Raw genomic sequence first — 22287 nt, 5'->3', positions numbered from 1 at the left:
CCTGGGTTATATAAGGACTGTCATCCTAAAACTGGGATTTCGGGTCCCTTTCTCTAGTTCCTTTAGAAGTCCGGGTGGGGCTTCCTCGGCGTTGATGATTTCCAAAGAACTGCTTTGGGGTTTTACTTTTTCTCTCTTTTATGCCATTAACCTGCCCCTTGTGGTTCCTTTGGGTTGGGCTCTCAGTGTTCCAGTGACCGGGTTCCGGTTCCTCCCGTCACTAAAGATCGCAGCTGAAGCGCTGCTCTGACTGTCCCCTGCGAACGGAATGCTACCACCTTAACTGCTGCTGTTTGGAACCTTCAAAGACTCTTTTTTTAAGATATATTTCGGAGGATAGAAAGATGGCTTAGTGGTTAAGAGCATCTGCTCTTCCTCAGAGGACCCGGCCTGCAATTTCCAGAATCTACACGGTAGTTCACAACCGCCCATGAGTTCAGTTTCAGAACCCACATAATACACAGAAATACATGTGAGAAAAACACTCATCACGTAAAATAAAAATTAAATATTTTAAAAGATATATCATATTGTGTGTATGTGTGTGTTCATGTTACATGCATGCTTGTGGGTGTGCATGTATATGTGCATGTGTGTGTAGCTGTGTGACATGCGTGGGCTACCCACAGAGGCTGGAAGAGGCTAACGTCCACTGAAGGATGTGGGCGTTCTATGAAAACACTACAGAGCCTGACTGAAGTATCATGGGCTCGGTATCCAGAGGGTCACGGGACCAACTCCCCATGGTAACCAAGGGGCAACCATACTGTATGGACTCGCTGTACAGTGCACTAGCTGCCATTGTACTAGCATCCTTCCATCTGAACTAGCGCCTCCTCTCTCTGACTTCCACGACCCTTGCTCCTGTGAGATTTTTGGGCTCTCCTCGGAGGGCTGTTTTTATCTGCCTGTGAGTTTCTGTTTCTATACAAAGGCTGGGCTGACGGCAGCTACTCCAGCAGCACCAGGAATGAAGGGAAGAGGCTCAGTGGCTCCTGACCACAGGTCCCAGGCGGACATCCTGCCCGTCTGTTTGATTGGCAAGCTGCTTCTAGCATCCAGAAGAGAGGAACAGCTCAGTTACGTGGCCTTCTAGCCTTTCTAAGAACCTATTTGATTTTGCTTACGATGTCATCTGTACAGAATCAAAGGGGCAAGTGGTACAGAAAGGCTCGTGGAGAAAAGAAAAGGCTCTCCGCCTCACATTAGAAGAAGCGTCCAAATGAGCATCCCCTCTGTTCAAGGCTTGGCACATCAGCAGCAGAGAAAGTAGAGGGAATGCTGGCTGAGCAGAATATGGAAGTTTCCAGTCCTGGTTTCACTGCTCCAAAAATGTCTCTGATGAGTCTCTCGCTCACACAGGAAAGCTCTCTACTCCTAGATTCAACCTCTATGCACCTCAGTTTCTTCATCTGAGAGGAGCATGAATCTCCTCCACCCATCCTCTGTAGACGCATTGCAGTCAGGAAAGAGAAATATGTAGTAACGTATGTTTAGGTGCACCAAGAAGCCGAGATAACGTAGTGAAGCATCTGATGCTCTGGGAATCGGGAGCCTTGGCGGGAACGGGAGAGAAAGAAACAAGACAAGAATGGAAACGTCTACACTGGGTCTGGATTCTGCGTCTGTATTTGCGCTGTCCAAGCCTCACGTGGCTCTGCCATTGAAACCAACCAAGATTAGAAATCCATTCCCTGTGTCACTCTAACCACACTCCACATTGTCATCTGCCACACAGGGCCCCAGACACTGCTGGGCTGATGCAGGTGTCACCGACAGCACAGGTGCCAGCACTTCGTACCCTGTACCCTGTAGCAGCAAAGTAGATAGGTAACCCCTGGGAACCAACCCAAACCCAATCTCAGAACTGTCTGCAAGAAGTCGGGGGCTCCGGCCAAAACAGGACAGCACCAGTCGTGGGGTTTGGGAGGAACTCGGATTCCACTCCTCAGCATTGCTTATTGTTACGGACTGGGAAAGTAAGTGAGCCTCAGAGTTGACATCAGAGTTCAAAGGGAGGTCTGCTTTTGAAGGCAACTCTGTCACTAGCTGCTGCTCTGAGTCTCTCTCTCCCCATCTACAAAGTAAGGAATGGTTATCCCAACTCTGCCATTACCGTCGCAGGGTTAAAGAGACAGCGGCATTCGAAATCACTCACAGGAGCACCCACCAGACCATGGTGAATGCTGCCTGCTACCGTTAATAGCAGACACTTTATTCTTCACATCACGCCCCAAACCCTGACTGCGGAGACTGCGGCCGTGCCACAAGCACAGTCGTCGCAGAGCTGGTGAGAACAGGAAGGGACAGCTTAGTAACGTGGGCCAGGGGGCAGTGTAAGGAAGGCACTGTACAGTACTGATGGTGGGAGATTCCCACAATCCCCTGCAGCAGCAGAAACCGTACCTTGGAGTGTGCAAAGGGAAATGTGCCATGAACGCACCTGTGTGCTCCTGTACCTCAGCAGGCATCTGAGGAACGGAAAAGATGTCTGCATTTCTATTCCCCTCATGCTGAGCTGACCGAAGAAGCCTGGACCCTGGCTCTGCCCCAGTCCTTCCAAAACTAAAAGATCACGGTTGTCAGGACCTCACGCATCTACCCCACAACAGACTCATCCAAGCCTGCTTCAGACTTCAGGCACTGAAGTCTTCCAGGCTTCTCCAAATGCGGCAGGACTGAGCCTCTGTCCTGCCACCCAGGTATGACACTCATAAAATATGGTGGCCACTCACTCGTGGATCCATCTGCCACTGTGTATAGGGTAGACAGAGGACACGGCACAGTGAGACACTAATAGGAGAGGCAACTCTAAGCGAGCAGAGATTTCAACCAGTCGCATATGACCTCAAATGCCTGCTTCCTAAAATACTGTGGGGAGAATGTGGCCTTCATAGGCTCACGTGCTCCACCACTTGGTCCCCAGATGAGCTGACGGTGCTGAGTGACAGGCTATGGAACTATTAGAAGATGGGGCTTTGCTACAGAATGCAGCTCCCTGAAGATAGGCCTTGAGGCTTCCCAGTCTGGCTCCATTTCCTTTTTCCCTCTGCTACTGGACCTGTGATGCAATGTGACAGGCCAGCCTGAGGCTCTCACTACCGTGCCCCAACCATGACACACTGAATCCCCTTGGAACTGTGAACCCAAACAAGCCCTTCTCTCTTGAGCTGCTCCTGTCAGGGTGCTTACTCCCAGCAATCAAGACAATGAAGAACTGAGATGCCTCCTGAGTCTGTCCCAGCTTAGGCAGTGTCTCTAGGGGAGGAAGCACATGGTGGCTCTGCTCAGACCTGCAGTGTGTGTCAAGGAGAGAGGTGGGCACTGTGCTGGGCACTGGCTTATCCGGATGTCAAAGATGGGACAAGCACGGTTTCACAGTTGACTCTACCCCAGCTCGAAAGCCACACCAAGTTCAACCTGTGTCCTCTGGCCTGAAGGAGACCTAACTCTGCAAACCATGGCTCCGTTAGGAAACGTTAGGGCTCTGGTTTCTCACTGTTGCCAGCCAAGTCCAAGCTCCTTACATAACGAATGCCCCCGAGCATCCAAGTAGGAATGAGTGAGGAAGAACACAAGAACCGTGGGGCGGTCTACACCCGACTCCAGCTCCGCAATAGCTAGCCGTATCTCCCAAAGAGCCACAGTAGATTACGGCTACCTGCAAACTGAGGCGATCTACTAACAAGACATACACTTGAGCATGTTTTCTGCTTCACGGCTTAGAAGATGCTCTTCTACCCTTGCCATTGTCTGGTAACAACCTGGAGAGGTGAACCCAAGAACACTGTACCCGTGAACAGATACAGTTTGCCCGAGGATCACTCAAATTCACAATGAAGCCGAGGGTGACCCTGAAACCACAACCCTCCCATAGCCATTTATCAAATGCTAGGATGACAGGCATACCCCACCATGCCTGGCTTATGAATCAAAACACCCACCGAGCTGTGTCCCCAAAGCCCACGGTGTAGATTCTTAAGTCTTCCATGAATCCTGTCCTTCCTCATCCAAATACTGCTGTGTCCGCACTGGTCGGCAGCAGAGACCTCCGGGAGCACAGCCATAGAGAAGATGCTCAGAACGGCCATCTTGCCTTCCCCGGGTACGGAACTTTCCTGCCCAGCCTCACTGTGCTGCCCATCACATCTTGCTCAGCAGCCATGAGCAACCTTTCCAGGCCAGCTGTGTTTCATAATGTGGCCCACAGAAGATGTCCCTGAATGGCCTCCCTGCACCTGTGGTTAACCCTCCCCCAGCTCTGTCTTCTGCTTTGCCCCTCCCAAGCACCCTCCAGCACGCACCCCCCAACCCCAAACATCTGGTCCCTCTGAAGAGCCAGAGGCTTTGTGATCAACTGCTACAGCAGCTGTTCTTTTCTGCAGAGGTACCTCTGATTGCTTCCATTCCTGCTCCCATGCTTGGTCTCCTTACCTACCCCCAGCTCCCTACTTAGATCACAACAGAGACCCAGTAGGAAGGCTTTCCTTCCAAACAGAAAGCTGCAGCTGCAGAGTTGGTCATCAGAGCTGACAGTGTTCCCAACAGAGAAGCACGGCAGCACGGGAGAGGATTATGCAACCAGGCAAAGTCTAACCTTCCTCTTCGGATCTCTGCATGGTGGCCCGTTCAGCTGGCCTGGGGCCTCGGGGTTCTGAAGGCTGCACATGAAGGAAAGGGCCTAGCCTGGCATGGTGGCCCAGGCCTTTAATCCCAGAATTCCAGAGGCAGAGGCAGGTAGATCTCTAGGAGTTCAGGGCCTACGTAGTGAGCTCAGGAAAGCCAGGGAAGGAAGGGTGGATGGAAGGGAGGGAGGGAAGGAGGGAGGAAGGAAGGGAAGAAGGAAGGGTGGGAAGAAGGGAAGGAGGGAAAGAAGGAGGAATGGAGGAAGGGAGGGAGGAAGAGAGGAAGAAAGGAAGGATAGATGAATGGATGGATATGGTTTTGCTTCCTTTGATGGAAAGAGCAGGCTTTTGCTTTAGCTACCCTTTAAGGGTACACTCAGTACTTACCTAATACTCAGGATACTGCAAAACAGAGGCAAGAACAGGAAGTGAACAATGGTTGGGGAAGAAAAATGAATGAAAGGCTGGCTCCTGAGATAGCTATCCAATAAAAGGTTCTGGTTAGGGGTTTTGTGCAGATGAAGCAGGTGGAGAGGCCCACATTTATGAATGGAGAAGATGTGACAGGAGAAGGTATTTGGTAAGGGCAAAGGGGAGGTCAAGGTTCATCTCAGCCTAGACCCGGTATACTAGCTCTAAGTTGGTACTAATTCTAGACCCAAACTCTAAAGATGGACCAAAGACAACAGAGATAGAGGAAGGGTAGGAAAGGGCCACATGGACACCAGCTCAGTAGTACCAAGAAAAGTGGGTAAGAATACCATACCAGCAACAGACTCAATAAAAAGCAACAGAGAGATGTGTCAGGTGGATGGTGGGATGTAAAGGTAAACACAGAACACGTTCCTTGTTTTCCGCTGCAGAACTGGATGAGTGGTCTAAGCAGCCATGTACCAAAGGAAGAAAAGACCCAGAAATACTGAACGGTATGGAACCTTGTCCAGCTCCCCATGAATAACATGCACAACCCAGGCAGAAGAGGCTGTGTGCTTTGGCAGACCTGAATCCAGACAGCATCTTATGACACACCAGAGAGTTTGGACTTCACCCAGGAAACCACTGGAAGTCAACAGCATCCCTGTAACTATTAACTTGAGCACCTACTGTGTGCTGGGCAGTAATAAAGGTGATGGGGACATGGGTAAACAAGTCCAACCACAGTCCTGGAGCCTACATCCTGAGACCCTAATCCTACACACAGCTGAGGCTGCAAACTGTGCTCGACACCTTTTGAAGCCAGAGCCAAGACCTTTTCTCTTCCATGTTCCTCAGTAGTCTTCCTTAAGAGCAGGATTTCCTTAGAGAAATTCATTTTTTTGTGTGTTTGGAAGTTAGATATATTTGTTAGTGGTTGTACTGGCTGGTTTTGTGTCAACGTGACACAAGCTGGAGTCATCACAGAGAAAGGAGCCTCAGTTGAGGAAATGCCTCCATGAGATCTAGCTGTAAGGCATTTTCTCAACTAGTGATCAAGGGGGGAGGGCCCCGTCCATTGTGGGTGGAGCCATCCCTGGCCCAGCCCATTGTGGGTGGTGCCATCCCTGGGCTGGTAGACCTGGGTTCTATAAGAAAGCAGGCTGAGCAAGCCATGGGAAGCAAGCCAGTAAGTGACATCCCTCCATGGCCTCTGCATCAGGTCCTGCTTCCTGACCTGCTTGAGTTCCAGTCCTGACTTCCTTTGGTGATGAACAGCAATGTGGAAGTGTAAGCTGAATAAACCCTTTCCTCCCCAACTTGCTTCTTGGTCATGATGTTTGTGCAGGAATAGAGACCCTGACTAAGACAAATTGGTACCAGCATAGTGACAACCTGACCATGTTTTGGGCAGGACTGTGGAAGGACTTTGGAACTTTGGGCTGGAAGTGCCACTGGGATATTAAGAGCTCTGTGGGATGTTCTGTAGAAGCTTGGAAGATAATGTTAAGAACAGTGCAGAAGATGGAGGCCTGGCTTGTGAAATTTTAGAGGGAAGATTAAAGACTCTTATCAGGGCTGTTGCTGTTTTGATTGTGAAGATTCTGTGGTTTTGGTTAGCTGGGAGTGAAGAATCAGCTGTGATTAACAAGATACCAGAACTACCTAAGCAAAACCTTTGCATTACTGGGACTATTGATGCTGGTCAGATGGAGCTAAGAAATTAGTGGTGATTAAGAAGAGACCAGCATCATTGAGGTGAAATCTTCTGGGAAGTGTTTTGTGAGAGCACAAAGAGGCTGTGTTCCAGAGATAGCCAAGGTTGTACCTCGTGCTGTGGCTGGACTTGGTAATGTGTAAGAGTCACCCAGGTGGTACTGGTTTTGAAGGAATGAAGGGGTCATAAAGAGCAGCTGAGGCTCGGCACTGTGAGAGGCCATGAAAGGCCATTGGTGAAGGTGCATCCTCAGTGGCAATTAGTGTCCCAGGACTGACAGTGGTGTTTTGGAGATGCCAGTGCCATAAGATGACCACCAAGAACAGCAGCAGCAGTGGAGAACAGACAGCTGGAGCCTAGAAGACAAGGTGTGTGCTACAAAGGGCAGAGCTGGAGAATTGACCCAAGCCCTTAGAGGAGCCCAGAAGTTCGTAAGTGTCTTCGAGACACTGGATGGTTAGAGATTAATTTTGCTTTGATTGTGACTGTGCCCTGATATCTTTCCCTCTTGAAGGAAGAAGTGGAGCCCACAGTTTAGAGACTTTGAATTATAAAAAGACCTTGATTTTTAAAAGAAACTGAGTATTTTAAAGGTATTGCCATTTTAAAATGTAAGAACTGGAAGGCTGTGGGACTCTTAAGGTTATCTAGATCTTGGGGATGAACAAGAAAGTAAAGGTTGAAGCTTAATAGTGGTGTGCTTGTATGTCAAGTTGACAAGGGGTCAATTGTCCTGGCTGGTTTTGTGTCAACTTGACACAAACTGGAGTTATCACAGAGAAAGGAGCCTCAGTTGAGGAAATGCCTCCATGAGATGCAGCTGTAAGGCATTTTCTCAACTAGTGATCAAGGGGGGAGGGCCCAGCCCATTGTGGGTGGAGCCATCCCTGGCCCAGCCCATTGTGGGTGGAGCCATCCCTGGCCCAGCCCATTGTGGGTGGAGCCATCCCTGGGCTGGTAGACCTGGGTTCTGTAAGAAAGCAGGCTGAGCAAGCCAGGGGAAGCAAGCCAGTAAGTAACATCCCTCCATGGCCTCTGCATCAGCTCCTGCTTCCTGATCTGCTTGAGTTCTTGTCCTGACTTCCTCTGGTGATGAACAGTGATGTGGAAGTGTAAGTTGAATAAACCCTTTCCTCCCCAACTTGCTTCTTGGTCATGATATTTGTGCAGGAATAGAAACCCTGACTAAGACAGTGGTCTTTTTTTTTTTTTTTTTTTTTTGGATACAGAGTTTGTTTTTGTTTTATGTTTAGGAGTGTTTTGAGTTACGTTTTTTTTTTTTTTGTTTTTTTTGGTTTTTTATTGTTCGTCTGTTTTGCTTTTTTCATTGCTAAGGATTGAACCTAGGGTCTTTTACATGTTAGGCAAGGGTTCTATTGCCAAGCTGCATCTCCAATCCTGTTTTCTTTCTTTTCTAAAGATATTAAACAAACCAAACAAGACCATGACCATTTTTTTTTATTTTTAGTCTTCACTTTGGCAATGAGGATGGCTCGCTGAGGACAGGCTGGAGGCCATAGCTTACTGACTTGAGCGCTGTTACTGTGGTGAGGTAGCAGATAACGGCAGTCCAAGCCAGGGAAACACGGTAGAGACAGAGGCAGCATTAGCCCTTGGCCGGCCAACTCTTGCACAGCCTCTTCACACCCTCCCAGCCTTATTTTCATTCTAAAATTCTATGAGATTTACTTTCACCCTGAGACAGCCCAGTTTTTAAGGTCAGATGTGACACAAGGGTCAGCTCCAGGGTGACCCCTGGCAAGGCCTGGGTCAGTCACACTTCTACAAAGAGTCCTGGAGACTAATGAGATCGCAGAGGCTTAAAATCAGGGCTGACAAGTTTCCTTTGCTGCTGAGAAAGTAACCCAGAGGCACCGTAGGCACGCACACTGACGGGAAGTCACACTGTCGGACCTGCGAGGAAACCAAGTCGGATTATCACAGCACATCCGGCTCCGTTGCTTTCACTGGGTCTTATTCTAAGAAGCAGTCCCAAGAGATGGAGGACTGTGTCTACCTCTTGAGTGATTAAGACAGAAGGGTAGCTCTCACACACACTCCTAACAAAACCTACATGTGAAACATACAGTGGCCCATTTTATTTGCATCTGTCCAAAATCCTATGGGCAGTTTAAATACTATAGTTACTTTGCGGATGAGGAAACCAAGGCCAAGGATTGTATGTAATTGATAGTAGTAAAGTCCAGCCTAGGTCTTGTTCCACGTTCAAGACTCTGTGTATCAGTCCTCACCTCCAGCTCCTGCCTTTTCATGAGTTAACATGGCAGCCTTTACCGAGTCTGTCCTTGCCCTAGCTCTCTTCCTCAGAAGGCTGCCCCAGGCCTGGAAGGAGCTACCTGGTCTACCTACCACCCAGTAAAGGCAAAGAGAGCCGAGAGGAGGCTGGTGAGGAACAGGTCAAAAATGAGTAGAAAGTTCCAGCCCCATTCTCCCAACCACTTCCTGAACCAGAGTGAGATTTCTGTCAGCCCTGCGGTCTCCTCAGCTCTCAAATGGCGACAGCCTCACACCATTCAGCACGAACAGTGATGGCTCCGAGCGTTCGTTTCCAGAGAGCCGCTAGACTGTGTGAGATGAACCCACTGCAGCGTAAGGTCAGGTGGTCCCTTCTGGTGGCTTCAGATTGAGCTCACCCCTTGAGCTCCTCATGCCAGGAAACAATGTGGTGTCTGGTCTAACCAAGAACATCTAAGCCACCCACCACGGGCTCCTGCTCTTGTTAGCACACAACTGCATACACTGTTCTCGGACTGGGCCTAGTTATACAAAGATAAACAAGATCCTGCTTTTGGTCAAAGAAGTCCAGGGTTAGTTTAAGGATAGACGTACTAATGACCGTGTCATTGGTAAATATCAGAGCGGAACCAGCAGCAACTTCATCCTTTTTTACTTGCGAATTCTCAGGGCCTTGAGCTGTACCTGACCCAGCAGGATATGATCAACATTTTGGAATAAACAAAGCAAACCGTACAGCAGGATCTCAAAGGATACAGTTTGCCAGAGGCACTGTCTTCTCTACCTCAAAGCTTCCGTCCTCACATTCCCCTGTGTTCTATGGCTGGGCTGAAAGAACATCTCTCCTCCTTCCAGGAACTAACCCTTTCGCACTGATCTTCAGGCTCGTATCCATGGCGCTGGGCTCCAACTGCTCCCCATCCCTCCTGCAAGGGGCACGGCCACCTCCACCCACTGCCACCATCGCCCACCAGCTCCTGTATCCTCACCATTACCAAACCCAGTGGCCTTTTCCTCTATCCCCAGCCTCCTGGACACTGCCATGCCATTCTCTCCTCTCCTGTCAATACTTGGTCTGGCTGGCTGCTCTTCTTCCTCTGCTTGCCTCCGAAAGGCATGGCCTTGCCAAGATTCCCCTGCTACTTACATTAGCTCCCTCGAGAACTGATGTAACGTCAAGACTTCCAATTCGGGAGGCCTTTCCAGGCAGCAACCCTATTCCAACCCTGTAGCATCCAAGAAAACCACTGGGACTGAAATGTCAGGTGAGAAAAGGTTCCCATGGACACGGGCTGGGATGAACGTATCTTCATCCTCAGACTGTCCATAGCATCTGTCATGGTGTGCCTATCCTGCTGACACTGCTGCTCACTCACAAGCTCCCAACACAGGGACCGTTCCTCTCTCCTGCTCCCCACCTGCTAATGTGTGTTCAGAGCCGGGCATGCCTAAGCAGCCGCTGGGTTAAGAAGAAAAACCAAAGGTGAGTGGACGCAAGTTCCTGACGATTATGAAGTGCAACAGATCATGAGCCTCTTCATCGGAAGATAAAGACTTGCTCAATGCACAGGGCAAAGCCTCTGAGGGCTGGCTCTGCAGGCCACTGGGTGACCGAGGACCTGCAGATGCAGGAAAGCTGTCCCTAACTTCCTGGGGTTGAGCAGTCGAGAGGAAAGGGATGGGCAAATGAGGGGCACAGAGCCCTAAAACTATTCTTCCATTCATTTCTCCTCTCTTCCATCAGTGAAGACACCCGCTGCTCTAACTTTGACTGCCAGCCTGACACAGCCTCCAGTCAAGAGAGATGAAAGCCTTGAAGGAGGGCCTGTCTTGGTGGAGAAGGCCCAGTTGCTTTAAGGCAGCACCGGCGGCACCAGCACAGGCAGCGGTCTTGCACTGTGTGTGAGGTGAGCTGAGCATGAGGCTGCGTGAGTCAACAAGGAGCCATTGTTCCCGGCTTCTTCTGTGCCTTCCCCGTAAGGGGGTTCTCTGGTAAGGGGGTTCTCTGGTAAGGGGGTTCTCTGGTAAGGGGGTTCTCTGGTAAGGGGGTTCTCTGGTAGGGGGGTCCTCTGGAAAGGGGGTTCTCTGGTAAGGGGGTTCTCTGGTAGGGGGGTCCTCTGGTAAGGGGGTCCTCTGGAAAGGGGGTCCTCTGGTAAGGGGGTCCTCTGGAAAGGGGGTTCTCTGGTAAGGGGGTCCTCTGGTAAGGGGGTCCTCTGGTAAGGGGGTTCTCTGGTAAGGGGGTTCTCTGGTAAGGGGGTCCTCTGGTAAGGGGGTTCTCTGGTAAGGGGGTCCTCTGGTAAGGGGGTTCTCTGGTAAGGGGGTTCTCTCTCTGGTAAGGGGTTCTCTGGTAAGGGGGTCCTCTGGTAAGGGGGTCCTCTGGAAAGGGGGTTCTCTCTCTGGTAAGGGGTTCTCTGGTAAGGGGGTCCTCTGGTAAGGGGGTCCTCTGGAAAGGGGGTTCTCTGGTAAGGGGGTCCTCTGGTAAGGGGGTCCTCTGGAAAGGGGGTCCTCTGGTAAGGGGGTTCTCTGGAAAGAGGGTTCTCTGGTAAGGGGGTTCTTTGGTAAGGGGGTTCTCTGGTAAGGGGTTCTCTGGTAAGGGGGTCCTCTGGTAAGGGGGTCCTCTGGAAAGGGGGTTCTCTGGTAAGGGGGTCCTCTGGTAAGGGGTTCTCTGGAAAGGGGGTCCTCTGGTAAGGGGTTCTCTGGAAAGGGGGTTCTCTGGAAAGGGGGTCCTCTGGAAAGGGGGTCCTCTGGTAAGGGGGTTCTCTGGAAAGGGGGTCCTCTGGTAAGGGGGTCCTCTGGTAAGGGGGTCCTCTGGAAAGGGGGTTCTCTGGTAAGGGGGTCCTCTGGTAAGGGGGTTCTCTGGTAAGGGGGTCCTCTGGTAAGGGGGTTCTCTGGTAAGGGGGTTCTCTCTCTGGTAAGGGGTTCTCTGGTAAGGGGGTCCTCTGGTAAGGGGGTCCTCTGGAAAGGGGGTTCTCTGGTAAGGGGGTCCTCTGGTAAGGGGGTCCTCTGGAAAGGGGGTCCTCTGGTAAGGGGGTTCTCTGGAAAGAGGGTTCTCTGGTAAGGGGGTTCTTTGGTAAGGGGGTTCTCTGGTAAGGGGTTCTCTGGTAAGGGGGTCCTCTGGTAAGGGGGTCCTCTGGAAAGGGGGTTCTCTGGTAAGGGGGTCCTCTGGTAAGGGGTTCTCTGGAAAGGGGGTCCTCTGGTAAGGGGTTCTCTGGAAAGGGGGTCCTCTGGAAAGGGGGTCCTCTGGTAAGGGGGTTCTCTGGAAAGGGGGTCCTCTGGTAAGGGGGTCCTCTGGTAAGGGGGTCCTCTGGAAAGGGGGTTCTCTGGTAAGGGGGTTCTCTGGTAAGGGGGTCCTCTGGTAAGGGGGTCCTCTGGTAAGGGGTTCTCTGGTAAGGGGGTTCTCTGGTAAGGGGGTTCTCTGGTAAGGGGGTCCTCTGGAAAGGGGGTTCTCTGGAAAGGGGGTTCTCTGGAAAGGGGGTTCTCTCTCTGGTATGCGGTAATACTGCAGAAGACCTAACATCCCTGCCTCCAGGTTCCTGCCTTACTGCCTCCAGTGACAGACGATGACCTGGAAGTGTAAGATGAAACAAAGCTGCTTTGGGTTTGAGTGTTTCATCACACCAACCGGAAGGAAACTAGGACGTCACCGGAGAATAAGATAGACACCAAGACTGCAACTTCCTTTCTCTTATTTATCTACATTCCAAATGCTGCCCCCATCCCAGTTCCTCCCTCACCCCTGAGTATCCCCCGCTCCGCTGGCAAATCAAGTCTCTGCCAGATGAGGTGCATCCTCTCCCACTGAGGCCAGACAGGACATCCATGGACACTCAGCTGCCTGTCATGTGCCTCATTCCAGCCCCTGTATGTCCTTTGGCTGATGGCTCAGAGACCGCAACTTTCAACATGAAGGACGGGGCCTTTGCTTGCCTACCTCATGTTCTAAGTGGAAAAAAAAACCAACACAAGATGCTAAGGAAACAATAAGGAGTTGCTTCTCTGCCCCTCCCCCAGCACGGCTTTGCTGTCTGGCGTCTCCCTCTCCTGCATGTTCTCATGGGCAGATCCCTGCTTCGGGACGGCGCCCACGTGCTGGCTTCTAATCGCAACACACCATGCTTTAGGCGGTCGTTAAGGTTTCGAGGACTCTAAAGACAGTGCTCTGGGAAAGAGCCTAAGACCTCAGATTTCTCTGGCAACAACACTGATGCTTAGGGGTTCCTGTCAGAGAGCCACCGGCCACGCTTTCCTCGGGTTGTGCTCAACTCTGCCAGAGCACTGTGGACTCAGCTGATTGCCGGCGGTAGAGTTCTGTGTTATTTAGGGCACCGAAGTCCCACAGTCTTGACACAAACTTAAAATTAGAAATGCATTAAATATAGGAAGGAAGGGAGGTCACTCAGGAAAGGCAGCCTTCTGGGAGAGCTGCAGGACAAAGGCACCCTGGAAACTCCCGGCTTCATTAACAGGTTCTACGCAGCGTTCAAGCGGCACTTCTCCTTCAGAAATAACGTGGTGGAAGGCGTAGGGGACAGGCTCAATCCTCAGCTAACGGGGCCCAGTGAGAGTGACTCGGCAAACTAAAAATAGCTCCTTCCCCTCTCGCTCCGACAGATCTCACTTCCGCCCTGTGCACAGGTTGATCCTCCGCAGCTTCTCTCCCGCAGCCAAACAAGGGCTGGAGATACTTGGGCCTCGCAGTGACCCCATCTCTGACCCACCATGGCTGTGCGCGTGCGCGCGCGCGCACACACACACACACACACACACACACACACACACACGTGCATATGTGTGCTGAGAATCGGTGCTCCTCAACCAAACGTGGGCAGAATTTAAACCAGGAACATGACTCAGGGATGTGACTGCGGGCTGAGCCCAGGCGAGCCCAGAACCCTGATAATCAGGTCATTTGGCTCTTCTCCTGCCTCCTCGCAAGCCTCTTTGGGGCCCCGGTGTTGTTGATTGCAAATGGAAATAATCTTTATTCCTCTTGAGGTCCGTTTCCCAGCACCACACGAGGATCAAAGAGCCGGTGTGCTTTGTCTTGGCTGCCCTGTCAGGGAATGGGACAGGCCAGACAGGCACTCTGGGGAGCTAGGCTCGGGCACCGGAAGTCTCTAGCAGTACGGCCCACCTTAACTCAGGTGCAGGATCTTTCCTACACGCCAGCCCAGTTCCCTTGGGCTAGTGTGCTGAGTTATCACCCGTCCCCACCGCTTCCCTGTGTCTCTCTCCCTCACTTCCCAGCCCGTGGCGCCAGGTTCCGTGGGTACTAGAAGCTCTCCCAACACTAATGCTTATGGAGCTGGCAAGGGAGAGGACAGGAAGAGGTAAATGTCAGAGTGGGGAAGGTGGGCACTACACACACACACACACACACAAATACACACACACACACACACACCAGAGGGAGGCTGACCAGGAATCCAGAAAGGCAGGGTCCCTGAGGTCTGCACAGGGAGAACAACAAACCACAGACCAAAGAGCCAAAGCTGAGCCACAAGCTCTCCGATGACCAGGAAGAGACAGAAGGTGTCAGAACAGAGCACTGACAACGGGCCATCATCTTAGGCCCTTCAGCCTAACTGGAGCAGAAACAAAGAAGACAAAACAAGCCCGTTGGTTCTGAGGCCTTGCACTTCTAAACTAACTCCTAGCATTCCCAGACTGTCACGGAATCAGGTTGTGGCTTCGAGACTCAGGGACGTCAGAGTCCCCATGAGCTTCAGCTATTCAGCAGTAGCTCAGCCAAGAAATGAGACTGAGAGACGAGACTCTCAGAGCTACAAAGCCTGTCAGAGTCGCCTGGGCCACGCACATTCTAGCAAAACTAAGAACAGGGGAGGAAAGAGGCTTACCCAAGTTCAGGTCAGGGAAAAACCAGAGCCTGGTTTGATCAAAGCCAAGCCAGGCCATCAACCCCAGCTGCCTTGGAACTTCAGAGAGCCCCTGTGCAGCCCCCAAGTGAGCCCAGGTATCTCTCTGCAGCTGTGAAATGCAGGACTGCACCTTGCGGGTACACATCAGGGCCGGTGCCTGTGAGAAATGTGCAACAGCCCACTTGGGGCTCAGGAAGCGGAAGGTCGCTGTGATGCTTGCTCCCAGTTATGATGGTCACACACTCTGTGCTCACTTGTACAAGAGCAGGAGCCCTAATCACTGTGTGACCCTGGAAATTGCCCAAAGGAGGCTAAAGAAAAGCCAAAAGTAAAAACCAAAGTGCAGGAGACACACAGCCTTCACCACTATGGGGATGTTAAGGAAAGACCACCCAGGTTGTAATCTCAAGTTAACTGTATCCCCAGATGAGACATGACTCCCAATAAAAGAATCAAGATTCTCAGGACATTAGAGACTCTGTCACTCAGACCTCGGAAACGGCACATGTTAAAAGGAAGGCGCTTCACCTAAGAGAAGGGGCCGAAGTGTCACTGGCACCGGGAGGCCTGGCCCACTTGGAGGTCCTCTCTTGGAGACTTGCACTCCTTTTCATAAAGCTTTGAGTGACACACGCACACAGGTTCGTTATGAAAATGGAAGTCCATCTGCTAAGCATCCAGTTCACTGGCCCAGGAGGATGTCTAGAACTTTGTACTCATTCGTTCTTCTTGTTCAACAGAAGGAAGGTTATACTATCGTTCACTTCAGCCCCACCTGCCTGTGCTTTTCCTCTTGTTCTAGACCCTTCTCTGCAGATGTCCCGAGAGGCCTCAGGTGTGGTCACATGCATGTCAGAGCGCATGATGGAAGCTGGAGGGTAACTGAAGGGAGTCGGTCTGTTCCACTGTGCTGCTTCCAGGGGACCCACTCAGGCCAACAGGCTTGGTGGCGGGCTCCTTTACCTGGCCCTCGGCAGCCATTTTAAAAGATCATTTCAAGAGGAAATGGAGCAGCACTTGTGATAAACAAAGGCTGAGACAAATCACAAACGCCATCTGACCTTGTACAGGTATGTGCTCCTGCACACGCAAGAAGAATGTGCTTTACTTAGGGTGGGAGGTTGGAAGCCGGCTTATCAGCACTGTGGTGCACACGCTGCCTTTGCCTTCGCCTCACAGCCACAGGGGGAAAAACGTGGTGAGCCACAGTGTTTGAAGAGGAAGGGCTCAGGAGAATGAGGGCCAGGACAAGAAACAGAAATGGAACCATCCTACATCCTGAGAAGGAGGTATCCAGGTGGCCCTGGGGACGGGAAGCCCCCCAGGTGGGGTGAGGGTTGTAATTATCCTCTTGCTAATTACAGAAGTCTTACGAGCTTACTAATTTTGCTCTGACAGACTCTGAATGAAGAATTCCTTCATTAAACTAAGTCCAGTTCAGGGACTCGGCTCCTGACGCCCATTCTTCTAAACCCCCTGGCCTTTCTTTAAGGACAAAGGAACCGGTGAAGTTAAAGGCAGTGACGGAAACACAAACCCTGGAGAAATTAAGACTCCTGACTTAAATGGAGAACTTCAGGCCGTCTCAGAGAACCAAAGAGACTTGAATAAGCAAGTGAGCTGCAATGTTTCCTTCAGTGGAATTATAAGCCGAATATTTAGCTCAGTATTAAACGCCTCCTAGGCTGGGTTACTGCCCCTCCATCCCCACATTACCTCCTCATGAGGGCCCCATGCCCAGGCCAAGTTTTCCTCACATCCTCACCCAGGATGGCTCTGTTCAAGCTATGGTCCTGCCAATGGACCTGGGATACTGGCCTCCAAACTTCCCTAAATGACTTACAGGTGGGTCACCAAGAACCAGCTCTTCTATCATATTAAACCATTAGCTTCGTGTGAGCAAGGACCCCTCAGATTCCTGTATAAATGTATGACTCCGACTGGTCCATCAGGACAAACCCTCCTGTGAGGCGGGAGGTCGCCACTCACCTCCGCTGCTCCTGTCAGGCAATGCAGAGGTGAAGGCACGCTGTTCTGCAACCTCTGCAGGGTGGACGATGGAGCTTGCTCTTGTTTCTGAGCTTCCGGAGATTCCATCCTCCTCCCTAGCTGACCGTAGTCTGCTCGTCCCCAGGTAAACACCTTGCCAGTTTCTGCAAACAAGCGCAATCTGAATGAAGGCTGTGTTCTCCGGATGTGCGCTCGATGGTTAACAACAGTTACCAATAAAACTGTGACTGTTTACTTCCTTATGTTTCAATCAAAGGCATGACCACTGGCCTTGGGGGCGGGGGGAATGGCTCTGATTCCTTGTCATGTAAGTGTGAGGACCTTAGTTCAGAACCGCAGAACCTGTGCAGAACAAGATGAGGTAGTTTACATCTCTAATCCCATGGAGAGATGGGAGGCAGAGACAGGAGACTGCTCAGAAGCCTACAGGCCAGGCATACACAGCAGTAAACAAGATGTTCTTTCTCAAACAAGGTAGAAGACAAGGACCACCTGAGATTGTTCTGTGACCATCACTCTCTCTCTCTCTCTCTCTCTCTCTCTCTCTCTCTCACACACACACACACACACACACACACAAACATGCATGCGTGTATGACATAGAAATTTTTACAAAGAAAAGAAACAGAAACATGGGTCTTCATACATCCACATACGTGGGACTTGAGGTTCAAAGAAGCTAAGAAAACTCCCCCAAGAACAAGCACGTAGAGAGGAGCAGAACCAGAGTCTGGGGACAGTCCTAGGCCCGTGACACTCCTGCAGAGATGACATCATCATGGGTAAATGCCAACCTTGCTGGTGGCTCACCCACTCTCTCCCAGTTCCACCACCCTCTCCTTCTGCTTTGCCCAGATGCCTGGTCTCAGCTCTCCTCCCTCCTGTGAGGTCCAGGGGCCTTGTATCCTGCAGGAAGCTCCTAGAGCTTCCCCCAACTCTATGCTGGTTTCTTCTTTGCCCCTCCTGGTAACATAAGGAGCCCTCCTTTACCCAAAGGAGCAATCCCAGCCGTCCAAGGCAAGTGTGTCTGTATGCTACAAGACAGGGAGGGAGCAGAGAAAACTGTAAACTGCCGTTTGGAGCCAGGGATGCACTCGGTTCCCCAGCACCGTGTGGGAAGCCAGCCAGTGCTGCAGATGACAGAAGGAAATGAGGTTTGGAAAAGGAGCAATGGCCTTTCGTTCCCCAGATCAGAGAGATTTTGCCAAATCCATTCACTTTTACCAAGCACTGCCTTCATTATTCTAACATCCGATGAGGCATAGATTATTAACAGATTCTCTGCGGTAAATATGCATAACCATGTGCACCATGTAAATTCTTGATCTGTGTTTATTTCAACAAAGAAAAACTCTGCTTAAGAAACAAAACACCAAGTAACGCATATTAAATCCAAGGCAAAGCTACTGTGTTTGGTATCGAAGCTTCATCTGGCCCCACACGAAACATATGGCTTCCGTGTCAGTTAAGAAACAGCCGAGATGAAGGGGAAAAGTCAGAAGACCACAAGCATATGGGGCTCTGCAGGGATACGTTCCTAGTTCAGCCTGCTGGAAGACACTGAAGCAGATACACAGAAACCAGACTCCCAGGCTTCCTAGAAGAGGGAACTGTGCTGGTCTGAATAGGAACAGCCCTCACATATTTGAACCCTTGGTTGCCAAGGAATGGCAACTATTAGGAGGAGGTGTGGCCTTGTTGGAGGAGGTGTGGCCTTTTTGGAGGAGGTGTGGCCTTGTTGGAGGAGGTGTGGCCTTGTTGGAGGAGGTGTGGCCTTTTTGGAGGAGGTGTGGCCTTGTTGGAGGAGGTGTGGCCTTGTTGGAAGAGGTGTGGCCTTTTTGGAGGAGGTGTGGCCTTGTTGGAGGAGGTGTGGCCTTGTTGGAGGAGGTGTGGCCTTGTTGGAGGAGGTGTGGCCTTTTTGGAGGAGGTGTGGCCTTTTTGGAGGAGGTGTGGCCTTGTTGGAGGGGGTGTGGCCTTGTTGAAAGCAACAGAACACTAAGACAGGAGCTGAGGCTGTGCAGCCCACAGGGTGCTCCAGAAAGGGGATCTGGAGCACTGGTCCCTGTACACTCGTGTGCTGTCCCCTTTGCTGCTGCCATTTCCTGACCTAGCAAGCCACCACTCCAGCTTCCTAACCCACGGTCACGGCTCTCCTGAGCCTAGCACATGCACTGTTGGCCCCATGAACCCTTTTCTGAACCCTCAACTTTCCCAGAGAAAGATGAAACTGACCCCCTTACAATAAGCTCAGGAGCACACGGCTAAGCTGCATCTCTCCATGGTCCAGACTGCATCTGTTAAGGCTCAAGAACAGCAGACATTGGCCAACTGTCCCTCTACCCAAGCTGGTTAGAATTTATCATCAGACTGCCTTAGCAGGAGAGTTACCATCTCTCTCTCTCTGTGTGTGTGTGTGTGTGTGTGTGTTCACATATACATGTATGCATGTGAAGATACGTTGCTTTCCACCTTGTTTGTTTTTTTGAGTCAGTGTCTCCCATTGAACCTGGAGCTTCCCAATTTGGCTAGACTGGCTAGCCAGCAAACCCCAAGTATCTTCCTGTCTCTGCCTCCCCAGTACTGGGATCACGGACACACACAATGGTGCCTTGCTTCGTTCGTGTGTGTGTGTGTGTGTGTGTGTGTGTGTGTGTGTGTGAATCAAACTCAGGACCTCATGTTTACACAGCAAGCCCCTTAATGACTCAGCCATCTCTCTGCCTCGGTCCCAACCATTGCTCCTTAAATGACTCTAGCATTCCTAAGCTGGGAAGAAGGACCAAACTGAACGTTGGCAGCACCACAGAAAGAGCTGTGTTGTCATCAGCGCAAACCGAATCCTTCCTTTCAAACCAAGTGAAAACCTCTCAGAACTTTCTGCTATTGATTATTGATGTCTGAAACAGGCAAGGCTGCCAGGTTAGGGTGCATCATTGTCACATCTCCAATAGCCATTCATCCACTCCACTGACAGAGCACTTTCCAAAGATTAACTAATTAATCTCCGTACTCTCCGGGGAAGCCGGGGACATTCTAGAAGAGACAGGGCCAGAAGTCAGGCCAACTCAACAAGATGCTCAGCCTTCAGCCTCAACCTAAGCTTAGCACACCCTCCTGTGAGGCGGTGTACACCAGAGGGCTCTCTTACAGGGGCAGGAAGGAGCCTTCTAGGAAGAAAGCACCATTCTAAGGCACTATCCCAGTGAACATAGATTACCTGAAATGATTTGAGATGTTAAACGGCTCGGGTGAATTCAAACAGCAGGTGATAGGACCGAGGTTTAAACCAATGGGGCTGGAAGAGGGAGCCCAGTGGCTAGGAGTACTTGGTTCTTAACACCTACATCAGGTTAGTACTCACAACCGCCTGTGAATCCAGATCCAAAGGATCTAATGCTCTCTTCTGACCTCCAGAGGCACCTGCACCATGTAACACATGTACACACATGTACACACACACACACACACACACACCACACATCCCACACACACACCACACACACACACCCCCCACACACACAACACACACCCCCCCACACACACACCACTCTAAACTCTTAGGATGTCTTCTGTCCCCGAGTCTGATGGTCTCTCCAATGACTCCGTGGTGAGGAAGCAGCACCCTGCCCTGTATACCCCGCAGTGACTCCCAGCAGGACAGAGAGGGCCACACAGAACTCAGGACTCTAGCTACATTCAGCACATACACTGTGACTTTTCGTCACCCGGAGGTAAAGAAGATAGTCTACATTCAAAATAAATCCATTAATCCGCATCCCTAAGACATGTCCCCTACACTGTTGAATACGAGGAAATTCAGATCACAGAGTTGAGAAATAAACCCTTTTCGTGGAGTAGAATTACGTATAACTCTGATTAGAAAATAGGCATATTAATGTCTACTAAGTATAGGTATGTGTCTACAGATAAATGATAAATGAGTGAGAAATGCCAAAACAGTTCAAAATGAAGTCAGCAAGTGAAACGTTGTTTAAAGGTATGGCCATGTAAGAGTCGCCTTGGCACAGAGGAAACAGCAGAGGCAGGGCGGGCCCTAAGTATCACAGAGAGCAGGCAGGGTGGATGCCATTCAAGATAAAACTGGGATGGCCTCTGGTGACGGGACAAAGTGCCAGCTAAGGTGAACTTCTGGGTAAGAAACAAACTGGAGGATGCGAAGGAGGTGACCAGGAGAAGCAATGCAGAGAAATCCACAGGCTGTACATGGAGCAGGACCATGAAGGAGGCTCCCGGGAGGCAGCCTGGACTTCAGGACTGCCAGGCTCACGGGGCACAGGTAAGGCCAGGTGGGGGCCTGCTCCTCCCACCCCAGTGGTTCCTAAACTCAGCTGATTGCTGTGCTGAGGTTTTCCAGCTAATATATGTACTTCCAGTCACTTTATTAAAATATACACTTGTGTTTCGCCATTTATCAGTTCTGGCTCTGTGTCCTGATTTTAAAATGTACAAGATAAGCCCAGCAGTGTCTGACACCTGAAATTGCAGCCAGGAGGACTGGCTTCAAGTCCCAGCAAGCTTTGGTGGGCAACATAAGGGGTTCTAGGCTTGCCTTAGCTACAGGGTTAAGACCCTGTATAGAATACATACAGGCACATACACATATACACACATACATACATGTGCATGTATACAGAGAATAAAACTTACTCAGAAACTAGGGAGTTTAAAAGAATGTAAGAAACGTAGGAAAGGGGTGGTAAGATTCACATCATACCTGGGCAGACTGCAGGATTTCAGCAGGTATACCTGGGGTGGCAACCCTCTGCAGGGATGCTTGGCATCTAACACCTCACAGCACCTATGGCATGCCTGTCCCCGTTCTAACACATCGTCTCTGCACTGCTGTATGTTCTCCACCCAGCCCTGAGACGGAGGCAGAGGCGTACTGAGGAGGGCATGGTGCTGGGCCTAACCCTCAGATGTGTTAGCGAAAAAAAGGAAACTGGCCTAGAGACAGATATGCCAGGACCTCAAATTTGAGATGAGAAAACAAATCCTAGGGAAAGGTTTGGTCCTAGACTCCGAGCAGCCAGCATGTGTCTTAGCAACAAGAGCATGGGACTCGGTCACCTGAAGCAGAGGTGGCTTTCTTAGTGTCTGTCCTACAGAGGACCTCAGCTTCACTGTTCTTTTAGGTACACTGCCTCTTCTTGGATTATTTGGGGTCCCAAAGACACATACCTGGGCTAGAGGCTACGGAGTAATCTTAGCCCACATGATAGAGAGTCCCACAGCACAGGTACTACAGAAAGCTAGTTCGTTCTCACCGATGGCTTTAGTGGTAGGCGTGCTAGACCACACTAAGCTGCAGGCCCAACTGCCATGCACACCGTTCCAAACAAAAACAAGAAGGAGCAAACCTTCG

The 22287-nt window shown here is 50.8% G+C and overlaps 1 protein-coding gene across 1 annotated transcript in view; it reads right to left on the bottom strand.

Moving 5' to 3' along the window:
• Nucleotides 1–22287, bottom strand: part of SERGEF (secretion regulating guanine nucleotide exchange factor) — a 195038-nt gene that overhangs the window by 133122 nt on the left and 39629 nt on the right. Inside the window, exon 9 of the mRNA XM_080909158.1 lies at nt 16881–17044. Coding sequence (XP_080765284.1) covers nt 16881–17044 — 164 coding nt within the window. The remainder of the gene's footprint in view (nt 1–16880; nt 17045–22287) is intronic.

Source organism: Micromys minutus (assembly GCF_963924665.1).
Source record: "Micromys minutus genome assembly, chromosome: 32".
NCBI classification, from domain to species: Eukaryota; Metazoa; Chordata; class Mammalia; order Rodentia; family Muridae; genus Micromys; species Micromys minutus.
This window is presented reverse-complemented; position numbering and strand designations above follow the sequence as displayed.